Genomic DNA, 13,333 nt, shown 5'->3' with positions numbered 1-13,333 from the left:
AGTGGCTAAGACACTTGCCTGCTAACCAGACGGCTGGCGGTTCAAACCCACCAGCCACTTCTCGGAAGGAAGGTTGGGCAATCCTACTTCCGTAGCGATACTGCCTCGGAAACCCAAGGAGGGGTCGCTATGAGTCGGGGCCGACTCGAGGGCACATAACAAGAACAACAAATATTTCACTAGAGTCTTAATTTATCAAAACCCACTACCATTGAGTCAATTCCAACTCATAGCAATCCCTACTGGGTTTCCAAGGCCATAAATCTTTATGGAAGTAGATTGTCTTCTTCCTGTGGAGAGGCTGGTGGGTTTGAACCATCTACCTTGTGGTTAGCTGTCCAATGCCTTAACCACAGTGCCACCAGAGCTCCTTCTTAATTTATCAAATACTAGTAAAATAACCAATTTAACATAAGACTATTTTTGTTTCCATGTTCTCAGTGTGAAGTGTCCTAACAGTTGGGAGTCAAAGCCTAGAAAAACATGCTCCTTATCATGTCACTCATGAGATGATAGAGTTTCACAGATCAGGGTTCAAGTTCGAGCTCCATGATTTAACTAGCTGAACAATTTTAATCAGAGTTTCCTCAACCTTCCTCAATATGTTTATAAAAGAGTACTGCAGTAAAACTAGTATCAGTGGTCATTATTTATCTCCTGATTATCAAACACAATAGACAATCATCAATCCTTATCTCACCAGGATCCTCTTGCAATAAGATCCCTTCCTACAAAGAAAGAGCAGTAATCACCCTCTCTTTCTTAGAAGTCTATCTTCCTACCTTCTATGATGTAGTAACTCGATTTTGCATTTCTCACCAAGTCTTCTTCACAGGTTCCACATTCTACATGTGGATAAGCTCCAGGGCACCTTCCTAGGTGCACGGATTTTGTCATTCTATATTCTCAATCATCGACCCACCATCCTTTTAAAAATCTTTATGCTAAGATTGCTCCATTCTTATAAGCCTTTTCTTTTAGCTTAAGGATAATACATTTAATCCACTACTAGTTCTGTCATCTGGATATCTCATACACACTTTAAATCAACTTTTGCAACACTGGCCTCATTATTTCTGGACCCCATATTCAACCTCAAAACCTACTTAAATGTTTTATAATCTGTCCACTCAGTCTCAAAGTGGAAAATCTTGGAGTTATCTTTGACTCCTTTTATCCCCTAAAAATTTTCCAAATTCAAGTCTTTCTTTTTATGTCCTCTACTGCAGTCACACTTTAATCACTCATTTACACTATGTTAGTGATGTTCTAACTATTTGTACTGTTTTTACTTCATTCAAAGACAGCTCATACAAACTAGGGTAGTTAATGAAGACAGCTGACACATGTTCTCTGCTTAAATTCTTAAAGCACCCCATCTTTACAATTTTTCTAAACTATGCAAGGGTTCCTTGAAGAGCATTTTGAAGGATGCTTCAACACAAGAAAATTATAATATAGGACAATATAAGTGATAAGAAAGAGATGTAAATAAGGATTTTAAAAGAGACTTATGGATATTGGTAAGAGGGTGTCTAAAATTATGGGTTGAGGGTATAAACTGTAATCCTGAAAAGCTTGAAAAAAACTCAAGCCAGAGGGAGTTTGATAGATTGAAACAAAACAGAGTTCACAAAACTCAGTGATCTCAATGAAGCTGAAGATCAAGATTAGTGAGGAGGTAGGAATTTTAAAAGTCCAAGAGTCGTTGTCAAGCTAAATACTGGAGTCTTATATTTTAGAGTTGAACAAGTTTTGATTGATTACAAAGCCAAAATCATACCTTTGTCATATACTAAAAACCATTGAAAGGCACACTTTAAACGTGTGAATTACTTGGTCTATAAATTGTATCTTAATGGGAAAAAAAAGAGGTGAGAGATGTGACAAAAGTTATAGATAATGAAGAAAAATGACATGTCTTCATGACTTACTAAATGATTATAAATAACAAAGAAGGAAAACCACAAATAAAAAAGGGCTTATAATTCAATTCAAAATAAATTTTGGTCACAGATTATCTGCTATAGGTTGTCAACCTAAAGGCTTTTATAAACTTGTAAATGCATGTCCTCTCATTTAAAAAATTAATCAATGAAACATGCAATGAATGCTACTAAGATTAAAACTTAAGAAAGAAGAAAACTAAGATTTAGTTCTAATTTCTCCCTATGAAATAGTAAAGATTTTTAATCATTGTTAATAGATTATGTAAAATATGACTTAATACTTGAAACTAACCTATAAAATAAATTAGTGTACACTTTTAAACTCGGAAGGAAGATGGGGCAATCTACTTCCATAGTGATACTGCCTTGGAAACCCAAGAAGGGGTCACTATGAGTCGGGTCTGACTCAATGGCACATAACAACAACAACAACATACTTTTAAAACAACAAAAAATAATGGAATCCCTGGATTGTGCAAATTTTCGGCTGCTAACCAATAGGTTGGAAGTTTGACTCCACCCAGAGGCACTTCAGAAGAAAGATGAGATGATTTACTTCTTAAAAATCAGCTATTAAAAAGCCTAATGGAGCATCATTCTATTCTGACACACATGGGGTCACCATGAGTCAAAAACAAAATTACAACAATTGTTTTTGAAGTAAGATAATATAAAATAACTGCATTTCAGATAACTTCAGGCTTTACAAACATAAAAATATTATATGCGTAATGGATGATCTTTTAATTAAATTTGTTAATTTAATTTAAATTTGATAAAATAATTTACTTGATATATTTAGTAAATTATTTTCTATAATACAATTTGTATTACGTTACATAAAAGCTTCTTTAACAAAACAGTGATCCGTTACTAGATATTTTTCAAGTAGTTCAAAATACTATACCTTGGAGTTCCCAGACTTTCAAAGGCATCATTTCTTTGTTACTCTCAGTCAGGTATTTTTGGAATGCTGTCAGGTTATCTCTAAGATCTGAATGTTTTTCTCTGTATGAGAATATTAAGTAATGTTAATTATCACCACCTATCACAAATCATTTACAGGCAGTAGATTTTTTAAATTAATCCTTTTAAATAACTGGAAACAAACGAATGTTTCTCATTAAGATAAAAACAAATGGATTGTGATACATTCACATCATACACAGTCCTTAAAAAGGAGGGAGCTCTATATGTGTACTTTTTGAATATAGAAAACAAAGTCTAGAGGGACACATTCTCATTGCTAACCTGTTAAGATTACTTGGAAGAAATGCAAAAATAAAGGCATAATTACTTGTTTTTATGTTATGTATTTTTTTTAACATTTTATAAATTGCAAGCATTGTTTTAATTTAAAATAAAAACTATCGAATAAAGAAAGATAGTATTGCTTATCAATCTTATCACTCTATTTCAAGAAGTTCTCTTGATATTTTAAAAAACAGACATAATTTTGCCTAATAGTAAACACATCTAGACATTTGAGAGCCAAATAATAATGCCATAGACATATTACTACCCATACTGTCTGAGCTGTAATCTTTCTCCTATTCCTCTTGAAATTAAAACATATTTCCATTTCAGATTTAAATAAATTTTTTAAAAAGCAATAGAACTCAGTAGTTTACAAAACACACAATGACAATGATAGCGAATAGGAATGAACATTCTAAAAATAAAAATAAAAAACATATAGAACATACATAAAAATGCATTAATATTATAATTAAAAATATAAAACTATGTTTATACTACAATGTGAACTCAACCTCTGTGACTCAACTTTCAGCCAAAGGATAAACAGGTGAACAATAATACCAGGCAGGTATGCACTCATTAGAACAATCAACCATAGGAGATCAAAAAAGAAAAGCACTTGCCCAAGGATAAAGCTAAGAAGGTAGGAAGGGATAGGGAAGAAGGATGAAGGGAAATGGTAAACTCAGAGAGGAAGCAGAAAGAGTGCTATTAAACTGTTGGGATTGCAATGAAACAAAACAAAATGTGTATGAACTGTTCAATGGAAAACTAATTTTCTCTGTAAACTTTTACCCAAATCACAATATAAATAAAATAAATAAATAAAAGATGTTATGTTTCATAACAGAACACTGATTCACTTGCTTTGGACACACCATCAGGAGGGATCAATTGCTATAGGTGGACATCAAGTTTGATGTAGTAGAAGGCCAACAAGGGCAAGAATGGATTGCCACAGTGGCTGTAACAATGGACTCAAACATGAAGATGACACATAACTAGGTAGCATTTCATTCCATTGTACATAGGGCCACCATGAGTCAGTGTTGACTTCAGGGCAGGAAACAACAAGTTGGGAATAAGCTTGGTTGAAACAGTCTAAAAAATGACAAAAGAACAGTATGGCTGGAGCAATAAGCTAGAAAAGACTCCATGAGATGGTCTCTATCCCCACTTTTGAGTTCCAGACCTATAGTTTTCAAGTTGAACTGACAAGTCTCCCTGAGTGGTACCCAAACCAATGAAAAAAAAAAAAAAAAAAAGAATAAGTTTATCTTACTTAATTGCAGTAGTACTAAACCATTTCCAACTAAAATACGAAAAAAAAAAAAAAAAAAAGAATGAGTTTATGATGAGATGCCTATTGCAGAACAATTCTGTATATAACAGTTAACAGGCACTATCTGGCCTAGGACCCAAGTCTTTAAGTCTGTGTTCAGTGATGTTGCAGGCAACTGACTTAATCTTTTCCATTATATGGAGCTCTGGTGGCGTAGTGCCTAAGGCATTTGACTGCTAACCAGCAGGCTGACAGTTCAAGCCTACCAGCCACTCCTCCTAGAGAAGGCTGGGCAATTTACTTTCGTAGTGATACTGCCTCGGAAACCCAAGGAGGGGTTGCTATGAGTCAGACTCCAAGGCAGTGGATGCATTTGCATTTTTATTATATGGAAGGATCAGAAGAATCTTCAAGGATCTTGGTTCTTCTATCTGCAGAGAACTTTCTACACACTCACCTGAGCAACTTATGTAGCTTCCCTAAGATAGCAAAAAATCAGGTGGAACTTCTTGAGGTGGACCAAGGAACTCAGCAAGGACACACAATCAGCAGAGACATTCCAGGGGAAGTCATGCAAACTGTGGTCGCCCAGCAATCTTATTGACACTGCTAGGGTGAAGAACTGGAATAGGGGTGTTTGCAGTAGCTCAGATATCTGTCCGGCATGGACTCCAGCCTCAGATCCTTAGGCTGGTGCATAATGGTGCTTGCACAGACAGTCATAACTATTCTTGACTCTCTGTGATATGTAAGAGCTGAATTGGGACATGTAGCACAAACTCAGTAAACCACATAAGTAAAGGTTTTGCATTTATTTCCATAGGTTCTCTTTGTGTCATGCTGGAACTGTCCAGTGCAATTGGGTGTTAGCTGGTTTGCCAAAAATGTGGATTTTCCATCATTTAAGGCTGCAGTGAAGAGTGTTGGAAACAGCCTACAAAGAATTCTTCCAGAGCACATATGGTTGACTTTTCTTAGCTCAGCAAGCTCTGTATCTCAAGAGCTGACAGTTTACTGATCTTCACAGAACTGGTATAAGAAATCTCCAGCTTACTGCCTGACCTACTGATTTTGGATTTGCCAGCTCTCTACAATCATGTAAGCTAACTCTTTGTAGTAAATATCTACCTCTATCTCTCTTTATATATATATACACACACATATATGTGTACATATACACATATATACATGTTTGTGCATGTGTATATGTATGTGTATGTATAAATATATATGGAGTTCTCAGAGCAAATGATTAAGCACTCAACTACTAACCAAAGGGTTAGTGGTTCCATCCCACCCAGGGGCACTGTGGAATAAAGGCGTGATCATCTGTTTTGGAAAGATCACAACCTTGACAAGCCTATCGAGTGAAGTGGTATTCTGAGAGTCAGATGCGGTTTCACGGCAACTGGTATAGCTTTTCCATGTGTGGAAAACTCTGATCAAGACAGGGACTGAGCTTCATCATGCTCAGGACAGGCTATAACATTTTCTGCTACACAAAGCAGGTACTTTGTGCCTTGGTCTCCAATCTAGAGAACAGTAAATTTGGACAAGGGACTTATTTCTGGGGGGGCTCAGCTTGCTCAGTGTGGAAGCCGAGATGAGTCTACCTCCTGTCCACCAGCCCACATGCCTCCAGCAAGTGGTTCCTCCCGAACACAAAGGCTGCCACCTGGCTTCCCCTCTTCCCCCAAAAGATGCTGTAAGCCAAGGAAGATCTGGAGGGCAGTGGCCAGGAATGGGGTAAGACTGGAGCTGTGCACAGTCCCATCCCTGGTGTGTGTGTGGGGGGCAGATCTGCCTCCTGAGGGCTTGGGAGTTATGATCTAGAAGCCCAAGCTCAGCACACCTGTACCACATCGCAGGCACCTGTCCCACTCTCACTGCTCCCTCACTGCACAGGTTGTGGACCTCATGTGGTACTGCATCAAGCCACCTTCAGTGTCCTCATCCCTTGGGACCATGGTCAGCTTCATCTGCACCCTGAGCAATGACTATAACCTGGGCATTTACAGCATCTACTGGTGCCAGAAGAAGCCAGCTCGAGTGCCTGCTGATGTTCCTCTCACCTTCAAACAAGAACCAAGGCCCCAGGTTCCCTCTCCTCATTTCTCTGTCTCTGAAGACATGGTCAGGAACACAGGGGTATGTCAGCATCTCCAAGCTGGCTGAGGATAAGGCTGTGTACTAACTACTGTACCGTGGGGGCTCAGAGCATGGTCAGGCAGGTGGAGAGGCAAAGGAGCAAGACAAGGAGCCTGTTATCTCAGGGTCCCAGGTTCCCCCCAGAATACACTAACACGGAACCAAAGGCCAAAGGGGCATGCATCAGCATGGAGAACCCAGCCTTCAGGGCCCCGGGATCAAGGGGGAAGTGTGCCAGCCACCTCCCTGTGGTGAGTCTGAAGTTTCTCGGAGACTCAGCAGTGTTTCTGAGGGCCTCACTGGGGGCTGGATTGGAGAACTAAAGCTGTTTATGCCTTGGGAAAATTACATATATTTTAATATATGTATATATTTAAAAACATATTTATATACACACACATACACACACACACTACAGTGTTAATATTTTGCAATTTTATTACAGTTTGGGAAGACATTTTGAAAATGAATCAAGACTGATTAATATCTGAGCAGGGCAACATTCATGGAGAACAAAATAATTTGGACAGATTGCCCAGTTATATTTTAAAGTATATTGGCCAAGCAGTAAAAAAACATTCCCCTTGTTCTAATGGCATTATCCACTCACCAGAAGACCATATCTCTTTAGTATGTTTTATGAATATTCACAACATATAATATTAAAGACTAAAATATCCTTTTCTTCTCTGAAGAACTAAAGATAATAAAAACATTCTTTTTCTTTTCATTAAATCTTGCCATTATAGGAGAACCACAAACTTTCTCTTCTTGTAAAGAAGGGAAACCACACATAAAACAGTTATACTCATTTATAAGGATTCAAAAGTAGGCAATATACCATTCCTTGTCTTTTACCATCTTCTCAAAAAAAAAGGGGGGCACAACTCCAATTTTTGAAAGGTTAATACAAGAAATTAAGCTCAGATTTTAAAAGGTTTTCAATTCAGAAATCTATAGCACAGAAATTTAGGGAAGTATTTTCTTTTCAGCCATAAAATTAAGTTTGATTTCTTAATGCTAAAGATCCAAAATTATCCATGATTTTTATACTTTTTATTTATTTTATTCATGTTTAACAAACATTTATATAATATTTACTATGCACCATGAACTGTTCTAAGCACTTCATAACGTAACTTATTTAATCCCCATAACAACATAATAAATAGATACTATTAGTAGCTCCATTTTACCTATGAGGAAGCTGAGGAACAGAGAGAGTATTTATTGCCCAAGATCACAAAACTAAGAAATGGAAAAAATCTGGATAGCACCCAGGCAATTTGACTCCAAAGTATGTACTATGCTCTGCTGCATCAGTTGGTGTTACAGTTTATGATAGTACAGCAGGTGTCTATTATGATAGTATAATAAGCATCTATTCAATTTTATAACATATTAATACAACAGTGTAAAAGAAGCCCATTATTAATAATAAAGGGGTATATCCACAAAATAGAATATTAGTGAGCACTTACAAGGAATGGAATACTAATGTGTCATGATACAACATGAGTGAACCTTAAAAACATTATGCTAAGTGAAAGAAGCCAGTCACAGAAGACCACCTACTGTATGCTTCTATTTATATGAAATATCCAGATTAACCAAACCCAAAGAGACAGGAAGGTATTTTAGTGGTTGTCAGGAGCTGGGAGGAAAAGGGAATGGTGTGTGACTGCTAATAGATAGGGGATTTCTTTTAGGAGTAGTAAAACTATATCTACTCACTTAACAATTATCTCACTATCTGAAATTTTGCATTTACTCCAATAGCAAAAAATCTACCATATGAGTATTTAGTGCATTAATGACATACATCTGGCAGTAAACAATGAAGAAGTGTGAGGCAAGAATAACACTTGCTACAATGGGTAGTCATGTCACCTGGGCTGGCTAAGATTCTCAGTGGTTTGGCAGTTATGTGACAAAGTAATTAGACAATTATGCAATGATGTAATCTGGCAGTTAAGTAATAATGTAGCTATCCTCCATTTTGTGATCTTATGTGGTGACCCTCCATTCTTGCATAATGCCAATTTTCACATAATGACCAGGTCTTTGAAACCTAATTGAGGAAAGTAGTTGTATTCTGAAGTGAGGCAGTGATACTGACGATACAGCCTTGTGAATATACTAAAAAAATAAATAAATTGTACAGCTTAAATATGATATATGAATTATATAATAGGTGAATTATACCTTAATAAAGTTATTTTAAAAATATATTACCAACAAACTTTTTAAGATAAAAAACTAAAGTGACAGCACATGAGTAGCTAACATTTTTTTAATTAGTTGTAACATTAATTTTGAATCAATTAATCTAAACAATGCACAAAATTAAAGCTAATTTTATTATTTATCCTCTTTAAATTAAAAACTTCCTAAAACATTTGACTGCTAACCAGAAAGCTGGTGGTTCAAACCCACCAGCCACTCCTCAGACAGAAGACTGGGCAATCTACTTCCGTAGAGATACTGACTCAGAAACCCAAGGAAGGGTTGCTATGAGTTGAATCTGACTCAAAGGCAGTGAGCTGAGTTGTTGAGTTAAACAAATATTCATTACACAGTTCATTATACCCCTGACTTTTAAGTCAGAAGGTTAAAATGGACTTAAGAAAATCAAGTTAATATTTTCAAGAATATACGGAAATCTTTAATTCGTACAGTGGTAGTACTATATAGTATAACTGGGTAATAGGGTAAAAAAAAATGCTGCAAAGTTAGTAAATATGTTATAATTTATTTGTTGGTTTATGCTTGTCATTTCATGTTTTCAAGGTTTAGCCAATTCTTTGAATGTAGAGCCTTTGTTTGTGGGGTAATGTGGTCTGCATAAAAGGGGAGAAAACCAAAACAAACTCACTGCCATCAAGTTGACTGTGACTATAGCGACCCCCATTGGGTTTCCAAAGCTATAAATCTTTACAAAGGCATACTGCCCCATCTTTCTTCCACACAGGGGCTAGTGGATTCAAAACACCAACCTTTTGATTAGTAGCCTAATGCCTTAACCACTACACCAGAGCTTCTTCTATTGAACTGACTGAGCTGTGGTTGCATAGTGGTTACACCACTGGGCTGCTAACCAAAAGCTCAGAGTTTCAAACCTACCAGTTGTTCCATGAGACAAAGATCAGACAGTCCAATTCCGTAAAGATTTAGCCTTGGAAACTCTCTAAGGCACTTCTACTGTTTTATAGGATTGCTATGAGTTGGAACTGACTCAATGGCACTGTTTTTTTTTAAATATAGCTTTCCAAGGTTTCAATTGGTAATTTTTTAGTTATTTGAGGGATACTGAGTATAATAAATAGAGTTCTAATTCTCAATAATAATAATAATAAAACAGTTCTCACTAATGAATAAATTTCCATTTTTAAGATTAAGAAAAATAAATTAACAGTATATAATTCAACACATGGCAATGGTTCAAAACTTTCAATTTGTGAAAAGCTATTATAAATTTAAAAAGATGAGCACAACAAGAAAAAATGAGCAAAGACTAGTAACAAGCAATTTATCCAAGAATAAACTCAAAGACTAACAAACATATGAAAGTAGGTTTAACTTTGATATTAATAAACTGCCCATATTTTACTGTTTTTGACTACTCATTATACCATATTTCTGTCTTACAAGATAATGGAGACTACTTAAAATATCAAAGTTCATTTTTACCTACTAAATTAACATATATTTCAAAAATAGTGACAATGATCAATAAAGTTCTAGGGAACAGACACACCCACACATTCGGTGTATGTACTAGTACAATTTCATAGAGAGAAATTTAGAAACACATCAAAATTTCAAGAAGTACATACGTTTTTACAGTAATTTTTTTCAGGAACTTATGTTATAAAATCAGAGATACACACAAAACATGCATTTATCTGTTGCTATAAAAATATGTGTAGAAAGACTGGAAAGACCTAGTAGGTCTCTCTCAGTTGTGGGATTAGTGGTGATTATTTTACCATTTCTACCACCCATCTGTCAGACTGTTGTACTGTGGTGGCTTGCATGTTGCTATGATGCTGGCAGCTAAGTCACTGCTATTTCAAATACCAGCAAGGTCACTCGAGGTGGACAGGCTTTAGTGGGACTTTCAGACTAAGACTGACAAGGAAAAACGGTCTGGCAATCTACTTTCGAAAATCGACCAATAAAAATGCTATGGATCACAACAGAATACAGTCAGATATAGCGCTGGAAGGCCCTCAAAATACATGTAGTTACAGCATACTCAAGCATACCAATGATCTCAAAGATGGTACAAGACAGGCATCATTTATTTCTATTATACTTGGTGTCACCATGGGTCAGAGGTGATGTGAAGACAACTAACAACAATAACATTTTACAATTTCATGGGATTTTTTGCTATCCCAAAGTTTTAAACATTAAATGTGCTAATTTTTTTTTAAATTTTTACTGTGATTTGGGACTGTGAAAGTGTACAGAGCAAATTCATTTTCCATAGAGCAATTCATACACATTTTGTTTCATAATTGTGTTGTTTTTATAATAAAAAATCTCTGCACATAGAGAAGAAATGTGAAATACATACCAACACAGCATAGTGAATTAATTCCTCAAAAACCAAACCTGAGTATAATACAAATTTTACTTGTATTCAGACTTACTTTAGTTTCCCAAAGAGAAATCCTTGAACTTCACTTGCTCCAGTATCATCTTCTATATCAGCATTATTCACATCTATATCTAAGAAACACAAAATAAAAATATTTCCAGGCTGGAAAAGGACTAAGTAAACCAATAATTAGAAGAACTCAAATTAATTGAATTTGTTTTGCTTTCTTTTCCTTTTCCAGACCATATTAATGACATGTGTGTGCACATGCTTCTATTCTGGATTTTGTTCTTTTTAATCATACCTAGATTAATTATTATTCAACCACCTTAATTAATGGTTTATAGATTTTTTTCATATTCACATTATTTTATAACTAGAAACAGTTAAGTATAAGTATCTGGGACAAATCCTGGGTTAAACTCTTTTTTTATTTTTCTTTTTTTACTGTGATTTGGGTGAAAGTTTACAGAGCAAATTCACTTTCCATATAGCAGTTCACATACACATTGTCTCATGACATTGACCACAATTTACCACAATGCAACAGCCCCCCCCTTCCTCCCGATAGTTACCTCTTCCCTGTGTCCATCCCTCCACGCACTCCTGTCCCCTGAGCTGTCTCCCTGTGCATAAGCAGCCCTTCTTTCTCCCATGATTGTTCTCTCCAAGGACTGTATCTACCTCAGGTAAATGTTCAACTCCTATGCCTGTCTTTTGTTTGGCTGGAAGCCACTGGTGTGGGTTCAATTCCAGACCTGAAGGGCAGATAGGGGCTGGCTATAGTCTCAGTGGTTCCACCAGGCTCTATCAGACCAGCAAACCTGATCCCTTTTATTTCCCAAATGATTTTGAGTTTTGTTCCACACTGTTCACCCACTCTTTCCAGGATCTCCTACACAGATCCCCCTCTGAGTGTTTGACAGCCAGGCACCATCTAGTTCTTCTGGTCTTATAGTCATATAGGCTGCAGGTCAGATGGTATACCAGTCGCTAGGACTAATTGTTTCCATGAATTTGGGGTTTTCTTCATTCTTCTTTGCTCTGGACAAGGAGAGACCCATTGTTGTATTTAGATGGCAGCTTGCAAGCTTTTAAGATCCCAGTTGCTACTCGCCTAAGTAGGAGGTGGAACAAGGTTTTGTGTAGAATGTTATGCCAATTGAGCTTGATGTCCCCTGCAACTATGATCCTGAGCCCACAGGTTCAACTACTCAGTCCTTCTGGGAGCTGGCTGTGACCAAGCAGTGACTACAATCTTGCCCCTTTGTCAGCTCTACTACACACCTGGAAATTCAGATCACAGACATAAACTTATAGACCACTGTCTGCCAACGCTATACATATTCTTGGGTACACTCCCCACTTCATAGACATAGCTACTAGTTCAGCCTGTCCACCCATCTATCCACCCGTATAACCATGTTTGCCTTCACTGACAACACAGTACTGTATGTGCAAAAGGGTTCATCTTTGTTGTCTGTACCTTCCATGTACCTCTCTATGTCTTTCTCATCCTCAATGCCACCATATTGATCACTCACATATGGTACATTGCCCTTCTCTTCACCCAAATCACTACTTATCTCTATCTATCTAACAGTGTTCCCTCCCCTCCCTTCCCACCCCTGGTAACCAACAAAGAAAATTTCCTTCCATATATAAACCTTTCCTTGACTTTTACAGTAACAGACTAATACAATATTTGTCCTTTTGTGATTGACTTATTTTACTAAGCCTAAAATTCTCCAAGTTCATCCATGTTATGCGGTGTTTTGCGGATTCTACATTATTCTTTAGCATTACATAGTATTCCATTGGGGAGCTCTGGTAGCATAGTGCCTAAGGGACTTGACTGCTAACCAGAAAGCTGGTGGTTCAAACCCACCAGCCACTCCTCGGAAAGAAGATGTAGCAATCTACTTCTGTAGTGATACTGCCTTGGAAACCCAAGGAGGGGTCATTATGAGTCGGGTCCAACTCGACGGCACATAACAACAAGTATTCCATTGTATGTATGTACCATAGTTTGGTTGTCCATTCCTCAGCTGATGGACACCTAGGTTGTTTCCATCTTTTGGCTATTGT

The 13,333-nt window shown here is 36.8% G+C and overlaps 1 protein-coding gene across 1 annotated transcript in view; it reads right to left on the bottom strand.

Moving 5' to 3' along the window:
• Positions 1–13,333, bottom strand: part of UGGT2 (UDP-glucose glycoprotein glucosyltransferase 2) — a 601,530-nt gene that overhangs the window by 371,660 nt on the left and 216,537 nt on the right. Inside the window, exons 7-8 of the mRNA XM_007944010.2 lie at positions 11,298–11,370; positions 2,857–2,957 (exon numbers count right to left, since the gene is read on the bottom strand). Of these exons, the coding sequence (XP_007942201.1) occupies positions 2,857–2,957; positions 11,298–11,370 (174 nt within the window). The remainder of the gene's footprint in view (positions 1–2,856; positions 2,958–11,297; positions 11,371–13,333) is intronic.

Source organism: Orycteropus afer, unplaced genomic scaffold (assembly GCF_000298275.1).
Source record: "Orycteropus afer afer isolate SDZICR_OR568_19922 unplaced genomic scaffold, OryAfe1.0 scaffold00117, whole genome shotgun sequence".
Classification (NCBI taxonomy): domain Eukaryota; kingdom Metazoa; phylum Chordata; class Mammalia; order Tubulidentata; family Orycteropodidae; genus Orycteropus; species Orycteropus afer.
Note: the sequence above shows the minus strand (reverse complement) of the source record. Positions and strands in the feature narration are given on the sequence as shown.